The 23,856-nt window shown below is 35.8% G+C and overlaps 2 protein-coding genes across 2 annotated transcripts in view; one reads left to right on the forward strand and one right to left on the reverse strand.

Moving 5' to 3' along the window:
• LOC145249004 (BOS complex subunit TMEM147-like) overlaps nt 1-18,617 on the reverse strand; it is a 38,885-nt gene extending 20,268 nt beyond the window's left edge. The window contains exon 1 of the mRNA XM_080110858.1: nt 18,476-18,617. Coding sequence (XP_079966984.1) covers nt 18,476-18,552 — 77 coding nt within the window. The 5' untranslated portion in view covers nt 18,553-18,617. The remainder of the gene's footprint in view (nt 1-18,475) is intronic.
• A 385-nt stretch (nt 18,618-19,002) lies between these two features.
• The window catches only part of LOC145249003 (uncharacterized), a 37,922-nt gene continuing 33,068 nt past the window's right edge, over nt 19,003-23,856 (forward strand). Inside the window, exon 1 of the mRNA XM_080110857.1 lies at nt 19,003-19,150. Within this exon, the coding sequence (XP_079966983.1) occupies nt 19,124-19,150 (27 nt within the window). The 5' untranslated portion in view covers nt 19,003-19,123. The remainder of the gene's footprint in view (nt 19,151-23,856) is intronic.

Genomic DNA, 23,856 nt, shown 5'->3' on the forward strand with positions numbered 1-23,856 from the left:
CTCATGCAATATTTTTTTGAGGCAATATATAAGACAATCCCAGCCAAAAGGAGAATAATTCAATATGCTTGATAAGGCAAATGGAATTTATAGTTTCTTTGTTTAAAGTTTAATGAATGAAATTTAAACAAAGAAACTAATATATATATATATATATATATATATATATATATATATATATATTACACACACACAGACATGTGCAATAGAAAGAAAAAAAAGTTAACTGTTGGGTCACTCACTGAGCTCGGGTTAGACTGTTGAGTGAATGTGCTAAGTCAAATCATTTTTTAATAACAAAATAAAAACTAGTCTTTTACTGCCCGCTCTACTTCTACTATTATTGCATTCTTCATGAATATAGAAAGAGAATAAGAGCCGTGCTATCGTTGGAAACTATCCATGCAGTGTACATGAAATGCTGAAAGATGCCAAACGCAAGTTTTGTTATTTTTGTTTCGTGCAAACGATGGCCAATTTTTTTTCAATTTCTTTATAATAACAAAAAAAAAAAAATATACATTTTATATTATTTCCGTTATGATGGAGATAATTCAACGAAAAATTAATTGAAAGAATAAAAACAATTATCTTTTTGTTGTTACAAAGAAAGTTCAATGAATAATTGTAGGAGAATTTTTATAACAATTTAACAAAATTAAAATCAAGAAAAATAAACTCATTGTAAGGTAAGTTTGATGAATTTGTTTTTTTTTTAATAATAATGATAGCAACCAAAAATGTTTTTTTTTATGACATTTTTCTTTTCTCCAAATCTAGATAAATATTTGGTACTTGTACAGTTTAATCAAGACATTAAAAATTGAAAATATTAAAAAAAGGTTATATTGCACGTATCCATTATGGAATGAAGTTGTCTGGAAAAAAAAAATTTCATTTAATTTCATCAAGTAGTTTTTGCTTTACAGCAAAAAAAAAAAACAATGTATGATACTGAGCAAAAAGGTTCAAATTTTAGGAATAAAAACTAGTAATAAAGATGGGGAGGGAGTATCGGCGCTTTACATGGAGTTATCTCCCCGTGGCGTGTCAACAAGTTTCATAATGGCTGACTTCAACGCGCTCTCATAAGAACGTGTTTTTCCGCTATAAAAAAAAAACAAAAAAAAAAACTACTCAATCAAATTAAATGAAATTTTTTTCAGAGATTTTCAGTCCAAAACGGATACGTGCAATATAACCTTTTTTCGATATTTTCATTTTTTTATGTCTTCATTAAACTGTACGAGTACCAAATATTTATTTAAAAAAAAAATTTTTTTTGTTTATAATAAACCAATGACAGCAAATAAATGTTTTCGTAAATGACGTTGGATGCTACGATTTCATTGGTTCAACTTTGCAGCACTTTTTGATGTTTTACATAAAATGCCCCAAAAGTTCTGACAATTGTATGGTCCTTATTCTGTATAAGTACAAAAGACGTTAAAGGAAGGAGCAACAGACTCACTTGAGAGAGATGGAAATGAGTGATTGATGCTATATAAAATAAGTTAGTGAAATTTCATAAAAATCGACCCAGCCATTTCCGAATCCATAGGGAACAAAGACCTTTTATATAATACAGGGTGACCCCCCCCAAAAAAAAACGGGCCCTAACTCTATTAAAGCCCAGTTTCTTAGTGTTTTGTCCGAATGAAATGAAACTTTAGTCATAACTAGTTTATTATATTCAAAACATCACATCAAAACACTAGGGTCTTTGCCCTTTTTTTCTCCGTTCTACAGCATATGTTCTAGATGGCCTCCATTTAGCTTTTGTTTTTTTGGGGGGTCACCCTGTAGTAGAGAGGGGGAGGGAATGCATATTTTTAATAATCAAAATTTGTTTTTGTTACAATTGATTATGTATTGAGAAATGATCAATATTTTCACGCTAATAATCTTGTTAAATGAGAAACTAGTTCCTCCTCAACATCCACAATATGTCAAGGTTTTTTCAAGGCGTTTCCAGTCAAATCAACCGAGATTCATTAAAATCGCCTCAAAATCAATCTTTTTTTTTTTATCCACCAACACAAAATTAAGCAAGTTTAAACATTCGTTGAAATTAATTTTCTTTCCTGTATTATTATTTGCTGAAATTAATACTTTTCCGATATTTTATTTATTTTAAACATCACAGAAACATAAAAATAATGAAAAGGTTTTGGATTATTACACCACAAAGAGTTGAAACTCCTTAGGAAATAAACAAGAGTGCTTCTGCAATATAACTGGGTTTCAAAACCAATACGTTTCAGTTCAAAAGATTATGTACTCCCGTGTCATGTTAAATTAGTATAAATTCCAAAGATTATGAAAAATAATTCTGTAGATGTATTAGATCTATTTTTATTACCAAAAAAAATCATAGATAATACTGGTCTGACATTTTTGTAGTTTGACCTGGTGGATTTTCATCGAAAGCAAGAAAGATAAGACAATGCTCACCTGGAACTATAGAAATTCATCGTCTCTAGCCACTGCACTAAGCCCTTCGAGGCCTGTGGTGCAGTGGATAGAGACGATGAATTTCTATGATTCCAGGTGAGCATTGTCTGAAGATAGCGGTTTCAATCCTACCCAAAGCAGACCAGAGGATTAGTTGGTCAAAATGTGGTGAGACGACGACAACTATGGAAGGCAGTAATTACTGGGGATACAGTTAAGAAATTCAGCATTACTATCGCAGTTAATCACCTGAAGAAGGATGAGTTGGCTGAAACGTGGTGAAGCAACAACTAGTATGAAAATGAGGATAACAGTTCGAATAAATAAATATGGGAGAGAATTTTATGCAAATTAATCAGAAATTAAGTTAAGACTCAGCATTCCTATCCTTTCACGGTTAACCACCTGACGAAGGCCAGAGGAATAGTTGGCCGAAACGTGAAACAACAACAGCTATGAAGGTGAGGATAACAGTCTGCATGATAAATAAATATACAAAATTACTCATCTCAAAGGATTCCAATAATAAAATAATGTCCCAGGCAATATATTAAAACAGATTTTTTGATTAAATATGTTCCTCGTTCCATGAAATTTTCACAGGTTTTGCTAGTAAACTAATATTCTGTAATATACATTTCTAATTTGTAATGCCATTTTTTTTTTCAAATTTTCTTTGGTTATACAAACACAGAAATAAAAAAAAAAAAAAGAAAATTATGACAGACGTACACAAAGCAGCAGAGAAAGCATCATATTGGATCAGATTAAAAAACAAACGATGAGTATTGGCAGAGGATGAAGAGGGAGTTGGAGAGAGAAAAGGATAAACCGGGTGAGGGGGAAAGAGAAAGTTTTAATAGAAATTGGTTACATTTTTATCATTTTCTTGATTGGTATTGCTCCGGATGAATAATATCTAAAGTTTTGAAAAAAATTATTTACTCTTTGACTCTAAACTGGTACAGATTTCGTCAGAGTGGCAACTAAGGGGAAATAACTCTGATGTTTTTAACAAGGAATTGATTCCCTTATGCTGATAAGCTCCTCAAAGAATCTATAAAAACGAGTTGTGTGTGTGTGTGTGTGTACCCAGAAAGATGAATTGGTTGGACAAAGAAGGAGAATAGAAGGTGGGAATCTGGGAGGGGAAAAAGAAGATATAGAAGTTTTAATAGAAATGTTACATTTATGTCCTGGGCAATATAAGGTAACCCTGCTACTTTATAATGTATGAATGTTGTGCTAAAAATTGAAAACGACAAAACAAATACCCGCAAGGTTAGTATATATTTTATCAGTGTTATCCTGTATGAATTACATCTAAGAAGAAAAAAAGAAATTTATTCTTGGACCCTAAACTGACACAGATTTTGTGTGTGTGTGTAGGGGGGGGGGCAGTTTTCCAGACAAATTATGTACTGACTAAAGGAAAGTAATTGATTTTTTTTTAAAACCAAAGAGTTAATTCCCTTATGCCGATTCATTCGCCTAAGAATCTATAAAAATGAATTTTAAAAAAGGTTTTCTTATCAGTTGAACACAAGCTAACTCAGATATTCCAACCGAGAGATCTATTTAAGATTCTGACCATCCCTTTAAGTGCAATTGTCTGAATCTCTCTTGCACTTGGTTCACCAGGTATATTAGCCAGGTAGTTTTTTTTTTTTAAATTCTTTTTCAGGAGTCCAGTTGCTCCTATAATAACTGGAATGATAGAAATCTTCCTAAGATTCCAGTTTCTTTTCATGTCTTATACATAAGACTTTGATATTTTGCTATCTTTTCCCTTTTAGCTCTATTCAACCCGGCATCATTCGCGGCACTAACAACTTCTAATTGTTTGTCTCTTTTTTTTTTCATTTTTCTTAAACTTTTTTCTTCTAGGGGGTGGGACATCCAACCAGATGTCTGACATTTACCCCTATTTTAGTGAGTCCAACCAAGAGATCTTTCAGGATTCTAGCCGTCCCTTTCAGTGCAATCGTTTGTATTTCACTTGCACTTGGTTCACCGGGTATGCTTGCTATGTACTTTTTAAAGTTCTTTTTCATAAGCCCAGTTGCTCCTATAATGACTGGTATAATTGAAACGTCTTTTAATTTCCAATTTCGTTTCATATCATACATAAGTCCTTGATACTTTGTTATCTTTTCTCTCTCAGCTCTGTTAAGCCCTGTATCATTGGGTACACTGACCTCTATTACGGTCGCTTTTTTGTTTGCTCTGTCCCAAATCACTATATCTGGTTTAACAGCTGCGTTTTCTAGATATGTAGCAGTAGGGATTATGTAGTCATAGTGAATAGTGTAGTTGTCATTCCCAACTGTTCGTTCGGGTATATGTTCCCAAGATTTTTTACTACACTGAGTGTTTAGTTTCTTACATATCTTCCAGTGAAGGTATTTGTAAACTCCGTTATGGCGATCTCCAAGTAGGACTTTGCAACTAGAAATCAGGTGGCCCACACTCTCAACCTCAGTGCTACAGAACCTGCATTTATTATTGTTGCTTAGACCACACATCTTTTTGAAGGCATTTGTCATGAGGCCCTGGTCTTGTGCAGCCAATATCAACCTCTCTTGGTCGTAATGGAGGGATCCTCTTTTGAGCCAGTCCAGGGAACCATCCCTATCAATATATTCTTGGGATAGTTCAGTCGGTAGGTATTTTGCCCGTTTATGGTTGGTTCATTCTTCTGTTTTAACACTATGGAAATGGCTAGTGTATTTTTTCCGACTTTTCTGGGCTATGTCAGTGGCAGGCTTGTTTGGGTTCTCAGTATCATTTGTAAGGCAATCTTTTCCAAAATGAGTGGCAAGTTGTGTTATAAATGTTGTACTACTTGCTCGATTCTGATAATGGTCTTTAATTTTCATAAGCTTGGGGTTACAGGAACTTATTATGTACTGACCTATGCTGACGATTGTGGCTCTGTGTTGATGATTGACTTCCGAGAGTCCCATACCTCGTTCTCGCCTGGGTAGGTACACACGAGGCATGCACTGATTTCGATAAATAACTCGGTACAAGGTTAACATTTTCCTTGTCTTTGTGTCAAGCCAATTTATGTCTTTCTGAGGCTAGTCAATAATTCCAAAACTATATGTTAGTACTGGCATGGCAAGTTGGTTAATTGCCGTAACTTTGTTCTTGTTTGTGATTTCAGTTTTGCAGATTTTTCTTACCCGGTGTAAATATTCTTGGCTTAGTTTCTCTCTCATCTTAGAATACTGGATGGACTTATTTTCATCAATGCCGAGGTATTTGTATGTTTCCTGTTCATCCAGTTCTCTGATTACACTATTTTCATTGTGCTGTATATTTTCAGTAGATATCTTCTTGCCAGCTTTCAGAGTACACTTAGCACACTTATCCAGCCCGAGCTTCATTTTGATGTCATTAGAAAAAGTGTGGACAATTTTCAGTAGATGATCTAAAAAAAAAAAATTGTCCACACTAATTGTTTTCTCTTTTTTTCATTTTTCTTATCATTTTGTTTAAGCCAGGGATGGGGCATCCTACCAGATGCCAAACATACACCTGCTATTTTAGACACTCCAACCGAGAGATCTTTTTAAGATTCTAACCGTCCCTTTAAGTGCAATTGTTTGAATCTCCTTTGCACTTGGTTTACCTGGTATATTTGTAAGATAGTTTGTAAAATTCTTTTTCATAAGTCCGGTTGCTCCTATAATTACTGGAATGATAGAGATCTTCTTAAGGTTCCAGTTTCTTTTCATGTCATACATAAGACCCTGGTATTTGGTAATCTTTTCCCTCTCAGCTCTGTTTAACCCAGCATCATTCGGGACACTAACTTCCACCAAGGTTGCTTCCTTCTCCTTCTTGTCCCATATTACAATGTCGGGTTTTATAGCTCCGTTTGTCTGTATGTGTGTGCGTGTGTATGTTCAGATAGAGAGGAACAAGCTGAATAGAAGATAAAGAGGGAGGTGAGGGAAGGAAGGGAAAAGAGAGAAAGAAATTTTCCCTGAGCAACGCTGAGTAACCCTGCTAGTTAATAATTCAAAAATGATAAATGTGTAACTATCGATGACACACAATTTTGTTAACACAGGGATTACATCATTTGCGATTATCATAATCCTTTTAAAAAGCTTAAGAGTTCCCAAAAGTCTTAATCCGCCTGCCTCCATATCAAGGTTGTGGTAATCGGGGACAACAGTGATAATTGAAATTGGTCACAGGGGAGTTTTAATATATAAAGTAAAGTTAGTTTTTAATCATTTCTTTGTCGTCGATAGCTTTCTTCCTACAAAATCAAGATTAGATTCAGGTTTATCATTTTTATTGTGGATCGCTGCTGCATGTTGAGAACAAAATTTAATTTGATTTAATCTTTTCAAGAAAATACTTTATCCACATCAAAATTATTTTCCAATGGCTGCCACGAACGTATATATATTTGTCCGTTAGAGAGTTACTTCTATTTGATTAAAACAAAACATTTTTTACACCCCCTTCCCTCTAAAATGGGGCTGGTGAAAAATCTCACTTTGTTTTAGAGAACACTCTAATATCTAAAAGGCGAAAGGTGTGTTTGTATGCTTGTATGTCTGCCAAAACCTTTTGGCAAACGCATTGGACCGTGAAAAAATTGGTATTTTTAGAAAGATCAATCTCTCGGATAAAAAATATCTAAAAATTGGCCAAAAAGATTAATTCTGTGCTGGTCAATTGAGCCATTTTTTTATAAAGAGTGGTCATTTTTGGCGTCGACATTTTCATACACCTACCAAATTAAGACGTACGTTTATAAAATGTTATTTTGAGGGCCTGTGACACCTTTTTTTCCTCTTTCGTATTAAAGGTTTGAGCCTGCATACTGCGGCTAATTTTTTTTTTGCACTTGCATGGTACTTGCTGCTATTTTGATTGAAACACTTTATCAGGTTGCTCAATAGTCTTAGTATACCACCCGGGCTAGTCTTCTATATATATAAAAGGAAAAATGTGTGTGACCATTCCATGTATGTCTTGCAAAGGCTTTTCTCGCACACGATCTCGGGGGGGGGGGGGGTTACGATCGCTTACAACTGTTTATATAGGTTCTAGATAATAATATCTAGGATTTGGGAAAGCGCGTAGCATATAGATTTATTTACATCGACTTTCACAAAATTATTGCTATTTTGGCTTCTCACGTGTTGATTCGGCTTTTTTGTATTAAAAGCGAAACTAATTCAAACGGAGGTGTTGTCGGCATCACGCCGGGAAATACATTAATTCCTTAACCCTCACCTGCACCGTTTTTTACAAAGAAGGGTTTGGTTTTTGTGTCGACATTTTCGCAAGTCATCATTTCCGTTGGACTGACTACCCTTAATTCGAACGATCACAACTTCCGGTTTCGCGATGAAGGCATCAGTTAAGACGTTAGATTTTTTACACCTTTTCCTCCTTCGCATTATGGGTTCAAGCCTTTCCTTTTTTTTTTTTTTAACACCTCTCTCTACCAGGGCTGTCTGTTGTTTTGATCTCCCCCCACCTGGTTCCTTACTACACCACATCTCCACACCCGAGCAACACCGGTTACTCTTACTAGTCTATATATATAAAAGCGAAAATGTATGTATGTATGTGTGTTCGCTTTTTGTGTATGTCTACAAAAGGCTTTTTTCGCCGTGATTCTCGGTTGGCTCGCTCCTTCTTAAAACTGTCTAAATAATAATATCTACGACTAAGGAATTTTGGTCGCAGCTATCTTTAATTTACCCGACTTTTACCAGCTATTTTCAAGATATTTTTTGATCGCTGCATAGAAACTGGCTTCCAGCGCAAAACTAGGTCAAACATCACGCAACGTTCCCACATTTATTAATTTCGCTTTATAAATGTCAACTTAACACTTATCAATTCATCTATTCCCGTGGTCGAGATGGTTAGGTCACAGGGTTTTTTTTTAACATTTCCTTTCCACCTCCGCGTCAAAGGATTGGGGTTCAAGCCTACCTTTCTACTAAAACTTTTTTTTCTTTTACACCTACAACGTTTTGATCTACCCCCCCCCCCCAACACACGCCTCCAAACACCCGGGCAACGCCGGTACTAGTCTATTATATAAAGGCAAAATGTGTGTGTGTGTGTGTGTGTGTGTGTGTGTGTGTGTGTGTGTGTCTCGCAAAAACTTTTGATAGAGGTGATGGAACCTGATGAAACCAGTATCGTTTTCAAATCCGTCCTTTGGACGACAAATACCGAAAAAATTGGCCAAAAACATTAATTCCTTCACCTTCAACTGGACAATTTTATACAAGAAGGGGATGGGTTTTTTTTTTTTTTACAAAGGCATAACCACTTATCAAGGCCAAGAGGTCACTCGAGGATAAGGGTTAAAGAGTATACAGTAGAAATTGGACAATAAAGTAATCATTAGAAATTCAGTAAATTTGATAACTAATATGGAACGGCTCATCAAAAACTTGTTTATGTTAGACTTGAAGACAACCATATTGTAATCAGCTGGAAAGCAGGAAAACGGAAGACAATTCCATAGGCGTGCACTTCTAAGAAAGAAGTTTTGGCACAGATAAAGAGTGGGGGGAATTATTGATGGTGTTTTCAGCTAGACGGGTGTTTCTTGTGAAAGTTTGGGGAGGGGGGACCATAGATTGAAGCTCAGTCAAGTACTTGCCATGAAAATAACGATAAAGCAGAGACAAACTTGCAACATCTCTTCTGTGAGATAGAGGTTGCAGGGAAGAGAAAAGGGCATCCCCCACAAGGCTACGAAGTTTATTTTGAACTCTATCAAGGTAGGACAAATCCTTTCTAGCAGCTCCTGCCCAGATGTAGCAACAGTACTTCATCCTTGGACGTACCTGGCTCTTATATAGATAGAGAATTGCATCAGCAGTGAGATATCTACCGGATCGATAGAAGGATCCCACCACTTTTCCAGTAGTCTTGGAGACAGATTTGATGTACGTGTTCCATTTCAGATCAGGAGTAAAGGTCAAGCCCAGAAGCTTGTCAAAACATGAGGCCTCCCCAAGACGAGAGCCATTCATTTCAATTGATGCCAGATGAGGATCAGAACGTTGATAATGTAAAGATAAAAGCTTGGTTTTAGATGCATTAAAAGTAACCAGCCACCTCTTTTCTCATTGTACCACTTGCTCAAGATCAGATGAGAGAGAATCAGAGAACTTGGTCGTTTACAGTCTTAGATGTGCTACCATAGATAGTAGTGTCATCAGCATAAGGATGTGACTTGGAAGATCATTAATGTAGATCAGGAAGAGAGTTGAGCCCAGGATGGACCCCTGAGGGACTCCAGCATTAATACTGTGAGCTTCTGATTTCTACCCATCAACCACTACTCTTATGAACCTATCAGAGAGAGAGATATAACTGTAAGCACATCTGCTGCAGATCTAGCAGAACAGAAACCATAGAAGTAGAAAGGGCAACAATTTGTTACTTTTTAGTTTTCCAAGAGATCATAGGCCCAGTCTTTGACAGTCTGAAACAATACCCCGTTATACTTTTTCTATCCTCAGAGTTACCCCAATCTGAATCTGAAATCCTTCTAAATTTAGAGGATATGTAAACCTTTTAAATATTAAAGATTGTTCCTGGGTTCTTTTTAGGTAACGAAGGATTTGTTTTGCACGATTAAGGTTTTTAATTGTCGGTTTCAGTAAGTTTTGTTACATTTCAGGCCTAGTTGCGGTCATCAAGTAGATGAGGCTCCCTACCATTTCCCTATATAATTGATTATCTATGGATTTTGTTTCGGTCTCTATATTTTTATTTATGTCCATTTCGACAAGAGTTTTACACGGTTTGCAATCTTGCATTCCGAACTTAACTTGAGCAGAATTTTTTCAATGTATCGTGATTGGTTCATAGTTATAGTTTCATTTTCACAGGTAAATTTTATACTGAGGAACCATGACAGTTGTCCAAGATCGGCCATTTTAAATTTTTTATTTAATTCATTTTTAACATCTTTTGAAGTGTTGTCACAGTTTGAGGCGAGTAATATATCGTCAACCAAAAAAAACAAAATCAACAATTTATTACCTACATTTTTGGTATACATGCATGTGTCTACGGGACATTGCTTGAATTCCTGTTCTATTAAATAATTATGGAGTGTTAAATTCCAATTGTGTGCACTTTGTTTTAGTCCATATAACCATTTATTTAATTTCCACACCCAATTTTTATTTTTCATTTTAAATCCCTCTCGAGGGTAAATATAGATTTCACAGTCAATCGGAGCATTTAATTTAGCATTTTTTACATCCATTTGATGTATTTTTAAATTGTATTGAGTGGTAAGTTGTAATAAAATTCTAATTGTTATTAAATTTGTCGTTGGTGAAAATGTTGCAAAATATTCTACTCCAGAAATTTGTGAAAAACCTTTTGCAACAAATCTTGCTTTAAAAGTTTCACTGCCAGAAGCTGTGATTTTTTTGGAAAAAACCCAGTGTGAAGAAATATTTTTAACTGTTGGTTTTGCCACTATTTTATATGTGTAATTTTCAGATAACGCTTTCAATTCGTATACCATAGCTTGTTCCCATTCTTGGTGATTTTCTGAATTAATCGCCTCATTATAACTTTCCAGTGCGCTGTTTAATGAGTAACAGTAATCTACCGCGTAATCTTTTATCTTTTCAATTTGTAAGAAGTCTGGCCTTTTTTGCTCCCTTATTGGGTATCGACTTGTCTGGTTAATATTTTCGTCAGATGTTCTACTGTAATTGTCGTCGTTATTAATATTTTCATTGTGATCGATTAGGTAATATTTCACGTTTTTCATCCACTGGATCGCCATTTTTTAAATTTAATGTATCATTGAATTTTACACATCTAACCCTTTTTATGGCATTTTGGGTTGGAAAGTAGATTAAATATACCGGACTGTTTTTATCGTAACCTACGAAAATACCTTTTTCGCTTTTAGTATTTAGTATACTGGTATTTTTTATAAATGCAAAACAATCAGAACCAAATAGATGCATTCTGTTCATTTTAGGTTTTACACCGCAGAACGCATCATACAGCGTTTTTCCTAATCTAGTATTGAACGATCTATTTCTGATATATGCTGCTGCCATTAAAGCGTAAGTCCATAAACTATGCGCTAATTTCAATTCGATAAGTAGGCATCTTGTCATCTCAAAAAGGGTTCGCCATGTCCTTTCAGTGGTGCCATTTTGGAAGGGGGAATATGGCGCAGATTTCTCGTGTTTAATACGGTGGTTAATTAATAGAAGTTCAAAGTCTTTACTAGTAAATTCAGTCCCATTGTGTGAGCGAATACATTTTACTGAGCCACATGGGGCAATATCCACTAAATATTTCTTAGTGGCGAGGATAGTGTCGGATTTGTTTTTTAGAAAATAAACTATAATTAAACCGGAAAAATCATCAATAAAGTTCAAAACGTACCTTAGATTATTTCTCCCCATCGGGCTGATCGACCTGCTAAGTCACAATGCACAAGCGAGAGAATTTTCGTAGCTTTTTTGTCTGGCGTTCGGCTTATATATTTTATCATTTTCCCCTGTGCATACACATCACAATTTGGGAGATCATCTGAAGGTATTATTTTCATGCCTTCGACTACATTTGGTAATTTTTTAATATCAGCTGTATTGCAGTGTCCTAGAATTTTATGCTAGGTTTCCAAGTCGTGACAGGCAGTTTTGGAGGGAACCATACTTTTTAAATAATATAGTCGGCATTTTCTTTAATGTCAAATACAGTTCCATTGGGATATATCAATTTTGACTTGTTTTGGCCAAACTTTATATTCGCGCCTTGTTTAATTGCAGCCTGCACGGAAAATATGTCTTGCTTAAATGTAGGTATGAACAGAGCATTTTTTAGAATACAGTTACAGATTTCGCCTTTATTATTTTTTAGGGATATTTTAGCATCACCCTTTTCAAGACTATATCATTTATTTGACTACTGTCGGCAAGTTCTGCAAAATGACTTTGTGGATTAAAGTTTGAATCAAAATTAATAAAATCGGATTCCTTGGTGATAATATGCGCTGTAGCACCACAGTCTACAAGGAGGTTTTTACCGTTTATGGTATTGTCAAAGTTACATGTGAATAGAAATGTATGTTCTTCCTCAAAGTTCTCAACGTTTTTTACGGAGTCCATTTTAGAGCATTTATATCGACATTGGAAACTTTTGTAGTTGGGTCATCCACAATTATAGCAGATAATTTTATTCTTTTTCTTGGGAAAATTACTTTTGGGGAACACGTTGAGGTGAGGTGCATAATTTCGAGAAGCATTTTTGAACTTCATAATATTGCTGGAGTTATTATTGTCCACGAACATACGATTAGTCTCTTCGTAACTGCGCAATGCCACTTTAAATTTGCTGGAATTTATGGGTTTGTCTTTTTGAGTTATAACAGTTGTAAATGGTTTAAAATCGGCTGGAAGTCCCTTGAGGGTCATTGATATCAACAAGCTATCGCTTATTATTTCGCCTGAGAGTTTTAAGGCATTGGCGGTTGTTTCTGCCCTTATAATGTAGTCGGTAATAGTTTCATCCTCGTTACGTTTCAGAGATGTTAGTTCTGTATATAGTGATATAATTTTTGGTTTCCCTTTTGATAAATAATGTTCTATTAATATGTTTAATGCTTTCCGTCCGTCATCCAATGCGTCTCTTATAATCAGAGACAGACTTCTATCGTCTAAGCATTGAATCAGTTCTGCAAAAACAGTCGCATTCTTTTCAAGAAATTCGTGGTCGTTAGGATTCTCCGTTGGAGATTGTATCACTTTGTGTAGTTTTCGAATCCTTAGTTGTCGCAGAAATTTTACCTGCCACAATTCGAATTTAGATTCCGATCCATCAAAGAAAAGACGATGGCTGGGCCCATAACCTGTTAAGTTTTGAGACATTATGTTGAACAAAGATGGCGGCGTAGTTCAGATCAGATCCTTATTATAATTGGGAGTAACCAAGATGGCGGCCAAGAATCAAATGCGGTTCGTGGCGTAGTTAACAGTGAACTGATTGAATCCAAAATTCGACAATTTTTATAGTAACTTTGAAAGGTTTTCATTGGTTGTTTAGCACAGCCGGTGGTTATAAAAATGATTGGCGAATCCATTCGTCTCATACCCCCACTAGGAGTCAAAAACATTTTACAGTTATTATGATTAGAAGAATAAACAATTAAATTGGGGAAGAGATGATTGACGTGTGAATCGCAAAAGGAATGTGAGAATAGAAAATAGATGTAAACATTATTTTGGGGGTTTGAATAAACAAATACCTAGATGTAGATATTAGGTTGGACTGAGACACGTAATTAGGTGACATAAGAGAACACATGATGTAGTTAGTTTTGGAAAGATTGAGAGAGTTGAGATTTGACCACCAAAGCGGACGGACGTCTAGACAGGGGTGGACAGACAGCTCGGAGCAGGCTGTAGAATAGAAAATGTAGACAAACTGCAGATCCTGTGAAAACCATTTGAGACAGCTATAATAAATTTATATTATAAAAATATAAAGAGTTGTTTTATGGTTTTACAAGTAAGAACAGATGTCTCAATTGGATGGTGCTGATCATTTCATGGTTCGTCACGGAGCAGCGGGAAGATAGAACTCTTCAAGAAAAAGGATATGAAGCATATATTTATGAACTGTAAAAATATCCTGTGTGATAAGTCTAATACAACATGACTCAGTTACACGTCAATATCATGTCCTCCTGGCTAAACAACAGAGATATGATTTATACGTTTATTATCTGTCTGTTAAAAGAACAATATCTCACATCCACTAGATAATACATGACACGTTTTAATATCATCTCTCTGTTAATATAATCTCCTACAATATACAACACTACCACTTTTTTTAACACCTCTCTAACCCTAACCCTCGCCACTTTTTTTGTTGTTTCTTTTTACTCAACACACTCAGGCAACGCCAGATTGTTGTTTTTTGTTTTTGTTGATGTGATTTTTTCCATTCGCTTCTCCCCCCCCCCCGCTCAATATCCTTATTACACCACCTCTACACACCCGGGCAATACCGGCTACTCCCGCTAGTCTATTATATAAATCTCAAACGTCGATTTGGTTTTGTATGTCTACTAAAAACTTTCCTCAACCTCATCAGACCAGGTCGAAACTGGTATCATCTGAAAGAGCGATGTCTCGGACGTATAATATGAGAAAATTAAAAAAAAAAAATTCTGTGGAGGTCAACTGGACCATTTCTTGCAAAGGGGGATCACTTTTTGCATCACGATTTTCGCAAGTCACACGTGTATCAAACTGAAACTATGTTTATAAACGTTATTTTGCAGAGTCATGACGTCATAAGTCATTGTGGTCCGATGGGCAAAAGCAACGTTTTTCCCTTCTTTCCTTCTTTTGCGTTTCAGGTTCGAACTTACCTACAGCAGCTAATTTTTTTTTTTTTGCAGTCGCATAGACATTAGCTGCTTTTTTGATTGAAAGAAAAATTGTTTTGATTCATTTTTCAAAAATGGAGTTGGGGGACAAAAAGTGGGGAAGTTGTCACCTATTCCCTTTTTGGGCCGATTCCGTTCTTTTGTGAGGTTTTGCTTAATATCCTTAGCATAGCAGCTGTGTCCAAACTGAACTTCATGTCCACCTGGGCAACGCCGAGTATCCATGCTAGTCTATTATATAAAGAAGACCTGTTTGTGTGTGTTTGTATGTTTGCTAAAACCTTTTATCATCCACATGATGTGTAATATGTGAAAATTAGAAAAGGAGAGAGAATTATTTGGGTAGTCAGTTTTTTTTGGTTTTTTTTCTTAACCTCCTCTCCGCTCTTACTCCATACCACTACCAAATATTCTAAAAAAAAATAATTTTCAGACTTATGACCCTTGAAAATGTTAGTCTGAACGAAAAGAGCTTCGGGTGTATTTTAACGATCTTGTTTTTAATCGACCTATTTATTTTATTGAATTGTACATATAACTTGCCCCATTATATTTTTTTTTCTTTTGCTCACCCCGTTTTCCATTTTTTTTAGTTGATTGAATTTACGCGATGGTTCACTTCTTTAAAATATATATATATATACACACACAAAGTTATGACCAGTATGTAGGGCCCGAGCAAAGCTGGGCTGAACTGCTAGTATATATATATATAGCTAATTTTGGGTCTGATTATGGCAGTGGAGAGCAATCTTATGATAGAAAATGACTAAAACTGAGCTTGGAACTGTAGCAAACGAAAACTGCAAGAAGCAACAGGAGCAAATTCTCACGGTTCGAGATTTTGAAGCTACACATGACTGTGTGTATAAAACGTGAAACCGGCAACAGACCCTTTCTTCTTGGCTTTTGCTGACAGCAAACATCACCCGGGTCCTTTGCACCTCGGGCTAGCGCGAGTACAAACAAGCCTACATGGCTATCTTCAAACATGAACTTCCACATGCGGTACACGCAAACTTTCTTTCTCATGCTAGTGGACTGCCCTTGTTCATACATGGACACATGCTCCTATTACCAACTGTACTCTTTTCTCTTTCTTTCTCATTAAATTGATGTCTCCACAGCAGAAACTCTCCACGACTACTATAGATACAAGCGCGCATGAATATTGTTCTCCTTCAACATGCTTGTCTAATATTTAATCTACGTTTCCACACAAGAACATTTTCAGCTACTAACCCGTTTCTCTCCTATACATGTTACTAACGAAGATAACCAATAAAGTTGCTTTTAAATGTTAGAATGAGATTTCTTTTCTTGTCTTTATTCTATAGAACTATTGAGTATGTGAAATACCAGTACTGGTACAGTCTGTGACCAATACTGAAACAGATTTTTTGTTGGCATCTTCTAGCTGTTTTTTTTAGCAACCCATCCAATAAATATCACCAAAAATGCACAAAAATATATTTTGACCAGCATTTTGTTTGATTCTCAATTCTGAGAACTATCGAGGCTCGACTATAGCTCTGATGAGACCGCCATTTTGTTTTTTATTCTAACTCGATTGGCTTTACACTACCTTTATTTTTAAGTAAAAAGAAAAAAACACTTTAAAATAAGTTAAAACACAACAATACTTATATGGATAGAAGATTAACTTAGTTTGCTTTTGGTAACATATATTGTATATTTATTTATTTTACCTATTTTTATTGTTTTGTGAGTTATTCTGAAAAAAAAAAAAACCCACTGAAATCAGATAAAACCTAGAGGAAAATATAAATTACCGTCTTTGAGCTTGTTTATAAAGATGGCAACTATATTTTTCAGAATTTCACATGACGATTTAATAACTGGATGTTTTTAATGCTTTTTTTTCTTCTTCTAAACTAAAAAATGATTTAAGTCAAAATAATTTGTTTGGGAGATATGCTACGGCCCATTTTATTCTATATAATTTGGGTGATTAAAATAGTATTTAACCCTTATATATATATAAAAAAAAAATGTGGTTAGTTTATTGCTTAATAGGTGCTTGATAAGCTAGTCGACAGATCGATTTTTAAAAATGTTCTTTTAAGCAAAAACGACAATACTTGTCATGTCGAGAATAGTAACATATACAAAAATTATGAAAATTCATCAATTAAAAAATTATAGTTAAAAGTAATTTTTTACGGAAAATTGGGGGAAATCACATTTTCCTTAAATGTGAACACATGGAAGATTGCGAATACAGGGGACATATCTCTCTTTTTCACCACTCTTTTTTTTTTTTTAACTAAAAACACGGTGCTAATGCATTAGAGTGATCCGCGCTATTTTTTTAATTCGTATATCCAAGTTTTAGTTTTTTATTCAATTGTAAGGTTAAAGTACGGAATAGGTACAAAACACCCTCCCCATGTTAAGAATGGCTTTTTAAATAATAACGTTATTATTTCAGCACGGATCACTCACTCTCACCAAAAACACTATAGCAGTTGTTATCCTGTGAACTTTCGTAATTTTTGGATGTATTACTATTTTCAACACGACAATCAAGTAATTGTTTTGGTTTAAAAACATATTTTTTTTAAAAAATCGATCTGTCGTCAACACTATCTTAAGAAGCACCGTTTAATATTTAGTTGTAACAAGAATTTTTCGTATTTGTGCATCCAAGAATTTAACGGATATTTTGACAGCAAATTACGAACTTGGCAAAGATATTCAAACCTACCTTCCTCTAAACCGGTACAATAAAATGAAAAAAAAAAAAAAAAAAAAAAGGACTGACTGCTTGATCTAATTTCAGTGTTTTTGAAACAATTATCAATAAATATTTTAAAAAGGGAGGGGGGAAGAACTATTTTACCCCACCCCATCGCACTAATTTGGCCCCTCAATGGAATGACTTATTATTACAAGTCATTCCATGAATACTACCATTTTTTTTTTAACCATTGTATAGTCACACTGGCGTATCTTGTGTAGTAGTTCTGACTTTTAGCCGCCTCCACCCATTCATCAAAAACAACGAGTTTTCTTTATATCCAATGCAAATAATAATCCAGCTCCCCCAAAGAGGCACCTCGGAAGGGTTTATAAAAATACTCGAAAATGAGCTAGTTGATATTTCACGGCAATAACCTACGCTCCTGAAGAAAGTAATGACTGGGAGGGTGTACCTCTTAGACTCAAGCCGGACCATACCTTGTCTCGTCAAAGGGGCCGATGGTTCAGGGCAAACACTAAATTAGCAGAATCGATGATACCAAGTGAAACATTGACAGGTATGACAACAGACCGGAACCAATCCGCCCCCCCTTCTTTTTATGTTTTAAAGAAACCTTTACTAGGCAACACAAATATTAATAAATAATAAATAGAATGGAATAACTGTGTTTAGAAACATTAAAACTAGACATTGTTATGAAAAAAAAGGGGATTTGTACCGAATACAGACACGTGTATTGGTGGAATTTTGTGGAAATTCATATCCCGAGTCGACTGTTAAAACACTTCGAATTTTCGTCGACCAATTTCCTTATTTTAGGATACGTTGAATATAAAAATAAAATTACTTACATCCCCGAGCATTTGTATACAATGACATAAGGCACATAAGCCAATGCAACACAGTTTCCAAAATGAAATAAAGTCATTTTGTCGGCTGAACGAAATTTTCTCAGCTGTGCAAGACGGTGAAGATCGAAAAATGTCCCTTCTAAAAATATGTATCTATTAGTTTTAAAATATGAAAAGAAAAAAAAGAAGAAAAAAAAGAAAAACAAACAACTTTTGCACATCAAAACATATTTTAAGTTCGAAATAAAATGAATTGGTTTCTGTAAAAATATTTTCGAGGGAATTAAAATTCAATTTCTTCAATGTAAATAGTTAGGATTATTTTAAGCACGGTAAAATGAAAAACGTGACCGGTATATTTTTTTCTGTCTTCTTTTTTTCCCACGATAATATAGCTTTTTTGTTTAGAAAAATTAATATAAGTTTTACATTTTTTATTATAAAATATTTTAATTATTTTTTAAAACTCTATTCATATTAGTTTTTTTTTTTTTTTTTTCAATAATCTTGTTTAAAAGAAAATATATATATAGTGCGGCATTGTATTTCCTTAGCAACGGTCTCCAAAGGCAACAATTAATGTAAAAACTAGAAGTTTGTCCCTTTAAGAAGGAAGATTTTAATGACAAAAAGTTGTTTAAAAAGAAAATGTCAAAAAATTTCAGTGCAAATCAAGTGAGTGATTTCATTTTTTCCTTTTTTAATATTTTTAAACTTTATTCGCGCGACGCACGCACGAGCACACACACACACACACACACACACACACACATTTCCTATTTAGAATTTAACGTAATTAAAAAATAGGAAAATCAAATTTTATTAAGAAGCGAGGAGGCAAGCTTCTTTCTTAGAACTGAACTGAACTGCACGAGTGCACGGCACGCCTGTGGAATTGTCTTCCGTTTTCCTGCTTTCCAGCTTTCTATAATATGGTTGTCTTCAAGTCCAACGTGAACAAATTTCTGATGAGCCGTTCTTCCACTTAAGTTAACAAATTTACCGAACTTCCATTACTATCGATTACTATATTGTCCTTTTGACTACTCTACACTCTTTAACCCTTATCCTTGAGTGGCCTATCGGCCTTGATAAGTGGTGACGTTTATGTAAAAAAAAAAAGGCACTCGCTTCTTAGTAGGCATTATTTTTTGTTTATAAATAAAGGGAAGACAACTTAATTCGAATTATTGAGATCAAAATGATCCTTATAAGTTTAGTCAATAGATTACTGACTAAATTTTTGTATAAGCAATATCGCCTGAAGAGGTCTAGTTACTTTTTTTTTTTTACATGGGGGTCACCACTTATCAAGGCCCGAAGGCCACTCAGGGATAAGGGTTATTGCGTGTACAGTAATCAATGAAATAGTATTGTAGTAATCATTAGTATTGGGGGTTTTGATAGAGTGTTTTACTTAAGGGGGCGGTTTGTCAGGAGTTTGTTTTTGTTGGACTTGAAGACGTCCAAGTTGTAGTCAGGTGGGAAACAGGCAAGCGGCAGAGAGTTCCACTGGCGTGCAGTTCTAAGAAAGAAGCTTTGCTCGTGGAATCTACATTTGGATTTAGGCACAGATAAAGAGTGGGGAAAATTATTGACAGTAGTTTCAGCCGGACCGGTGTTTCTCGTGAAAGATTGGCGAGGGGGGGGGGGACGAGGGATTGGAGCTCAGACAAGCACCTACCATGGAAATAACGATAAAACAAAGACAGGCTGGCAACTTCTCTTCTGTGGGAGAGAGGTTGCAGGGAAGAGAAAAGGGCATCCCCACTAAACCACGAAGTCTATTTTGTACTCTGTCAAGGCAGGATAGGCTGTTTTTAGCAGCTCCGTCCCAGATGTGGCAGCAGTACTCCATCCTTGGACGTACTTGGCTTTTATACAGATAGAGAATTGCATCAGTAGTGAGATATCTTCTGGAGCAGTAGAAGGATCCCACCATTTCCCCAGCGTCCCTGGCAACAGATTTGATGTACGTGTTTCATTTCAGATCAGGAGTAAAGGTCAAACCCAGAAGCTTGTCAAAACATGGAACCTCCCCAAGACGAGAGCCATCCATTTCAATTGATGCCAGATAGGGATCAGAGCATTGATGATGTAAAGATAGAAGCTTGGTTTTAGATGCATTAAAAGTGACCAGCCACCTCTTTCTTCCATTGTACCACGCGCTCAAGATCAGAGGAGAGAGAATTAGAGAGAACTTTGTCATTTACGGCCTTTGATGTGTTACCATAGATGGTCGTGTCATCAGCATAGATGTCAACGAATGATTTAAGTATGTGTTTTAGGAGATCATTGATGTAGATCAGGAAGAGAGTTGGGCCCAGGATGGACCCCTGGAGGACTGTGGGCCTCTGATTTCTGCCCATTAACCACTACTCTCATGAACCTATCAGAGAGAAATGATTTAATGATTGAGAAAACATTTCCAGTAATACCGTAGCTTGAAATCTTGTGAAGTAGGCCCTTATGTCATACATTATCGAAGGCCATCGATATGTCAAGAGCAATTGCCCTGGAAAGGAAACCTTTGTCAAGAGATTCACTAATCCTATGTGATATAACCATTAGCACATCTGCTGTAGATCTTGCAGAGCGGAAACCATATTGCATGTCACTAAGAAAGTTGTTTCTGTTGAGGTGGCTGACTACTTCTTTATTTAATATGGATTCCAACAACTTACTCATGACACACAGGAGACTTATTGGTCTGTACTGAGAGGGAGATGACTTTTCACCTTAATTCTTAAATACAGGGCATACTGATGAGGTTTTCCAGAGTGTTAGAAAGCACTTCTCCTTAAGGCAATGCTTAAACAGTTTTGTAAGTATGAGGGCAAGTTCTGGTTGGAGCTTTTTCAGCACTATAACTGGAATGCCATCAGGGCCAGTTGCTTTACTGGAATCAAGGTTCTTGATTAGCTTGGCGACCTCACGCACAGATATTTGTATGTTACCTAGCGTGTTGTCTGTTATAGGAGGAAATACAGGGAGTTGATGGTCATTGTCGCATAGGGTAGAATTAGCTGCAAAGTTCTTGGCAAATAGTCTGGCCTTGTCTGATGTTTATGAGATGAGCTCAGGTCCATTGATGATAGTTGGGATAGAATGCACGCTTCTGTTCAAGATCCTGTTGGCTATTTGCCAGAACTGGTGGGAACCAAGCTGCTGCTCAGCTACTTTGGATTTAACAGACTGAGAATATAACTTTCTTGCATGTTTTATTACTCTTTTACAGTGATTGCTGGCAGTCCTGAAAGCAGCTTTAGTCTCAGTACATCTATTACGTTGGTAGCTATGGAAAAAGTGATTTCTGTGCGCGATGGCAGCAGCACATTCAGGGAAGAACCATGGCTGGCTGTTAGGTTTTTGTTGAAATTTTTTGGATGGTATGAATCGGTCTATGCCTACAATTAACCATTCGGTCAGGTCTGATACTATAGAGGACACATCCTTTTTAAACATGGAATGCAGAGGTAGGTCAGATATGAATGTACGGAAGCTATCCCAGTCAGTCATAGAGTATCGATATACAGTACAGTGAAGAGGTACATCTGACTGACTGACCAAAACATGCCCATGAACGTGTAGCCGTGACATATTAATGCTTATGTAAAACAGATAATAGTATATATTGCTTTGCTTCGGTATTGAGCACTTTTGTATTAACCTCGTTAAAACTTCATTGGTTGCTACTGTACACTAAAGCATCAACTATCTTTGCCTGGATATAACTGCTGACAGATTTCTAGAATTCAAAGAAATTTCTATGTCCTCTCAGTACAGGCCAATAAGTCTCCTGTGCGTCATGAGTAAGTTGCTAGAATCTGTATTAAATACAGAAGTAATCAAACATCTCAACAAAAATAACCTTCTTAGTGACACTCAATATGGTTTCCGTTCTGCTAGATCTACAGCAGATGTCCTTACAGTTATATCGCATAGGATTAGCAAATCTCTCGACGGTGGCAATCTTTCTAGGGCAATTGCTCTTGACATATCTAAAGCCTTTGATAGGGTATGGCATAAAGGTTTACTTCATAAGATCGCTAGCTATGGTATAGCTGGAAAAGTCTTCTCAATTATTAAATCATTTCTTTCTGATAGATTCATAAGAGTAGTAGTTGAGGGGCAAAAATCAGAAGCTCACAATATTAATGCCGGTGTCCCTCAGGGATCCATCCTGGGCCCAACTCTTTTCCTGATCTACATTAATGATCTTCCAAATCATATCCTTACATCATTTGTAGACATTTATGCTGACGACACTACCATTTATGGTAGCACATCTAAGACAGTAAACGAGCAAGTTCTCTCCAATTCTCTCTCCTCTGATCTTGAGCACGTAGTACAATGGGGAAAGGAGTGGCTGGTTACTTTTAATGCATCTAAAACCAAGCTTCTCTCTTTACATCATCAACATTCTAATCCACATTTGTCATCAATTGAAATGAATGGCTCTCGTCTTCAGGAGGCCTCAAGTTTTGACAAGCTTCTGGGCTTGACCATTACTCCTGATCTTAAATGGAACACGTATATCAAATCTGTTGCCAAGGCCGCTGGAAAAATGGTGGGATCTTTCTATCGATCCAGTAGATATCTCACTGCTGATGCTATTCTCTATCTATATAAGAGCCAGGTACGTCCAAGGATGGAATACTGTTGCCACATCTGGGCAGGAGCTGCTAGAAAGAACTTGTCCTGCCTTGATAGAGTTCAAAATAGACTTCGTAGCCTCGTAGGAGATGTCCTTTTCTCCTCCTTGCAACCTCTATCTCACAGAAGAGATGTTGCGAGTTTGTCTCTGATGTATCGTTATTTTCATGGAAAGTGTTCAACTGAGCTTCAATCTATGGTCCCCCCTCGCCAAACTTTCACAAGAAACACTCGTCTAGCTGTAAACACTATCAATAATTTCCCCCACTCTTTATCTGTGCCTAAACCTAAACGTAGATTCCATGAACAAAGCTTCTTTCTTAGAACTGCACGCCTGTGGAATTGTCTTCCGTTTTCCTGCTTTCCGGCTGACTACAATATGGTTTTGTTCAAGTCTAAAGTAAATAAGTTCTTGATGAGCCGTTCCATATAAGTTATTAAATTTACCAAATTTTCATTACTAATGATTACTATATTGACCAACTTCTACTGTACACTCTTTAACCCTTATCCTAGAGTGGCCTCTGGGCCTTGATAATGTGGTGATGCCTTTGTAAAAAAAAAAAAAAAAAAAAAAAAAAAAAATGTCCAATTTTCTTCCACCTACACCGAACGGTGTATGTAATTAAATAAATCCTTCCATTGTTATATATATAAAAAAAAAACAACAAAAAAAAACGTTTGTTCTTCATTTCGTTTCACCGTTTTCATCATATACGACTAAT

Source organism: Euprymna scolopes, chromosome 27 (genome assembly GCF_053919585.1).
Source record: "Euprymna scolopes isolate OS-2025 chromosome 27, ASM5391958v1, whole genome shotgun sequence".
Lineage (NCBI taxonomy): Eukaryota > Metazoa > Mollusca > Cephalopoda > Sepiida > Sepiolidae > Euprymna > Euprymna scolopes.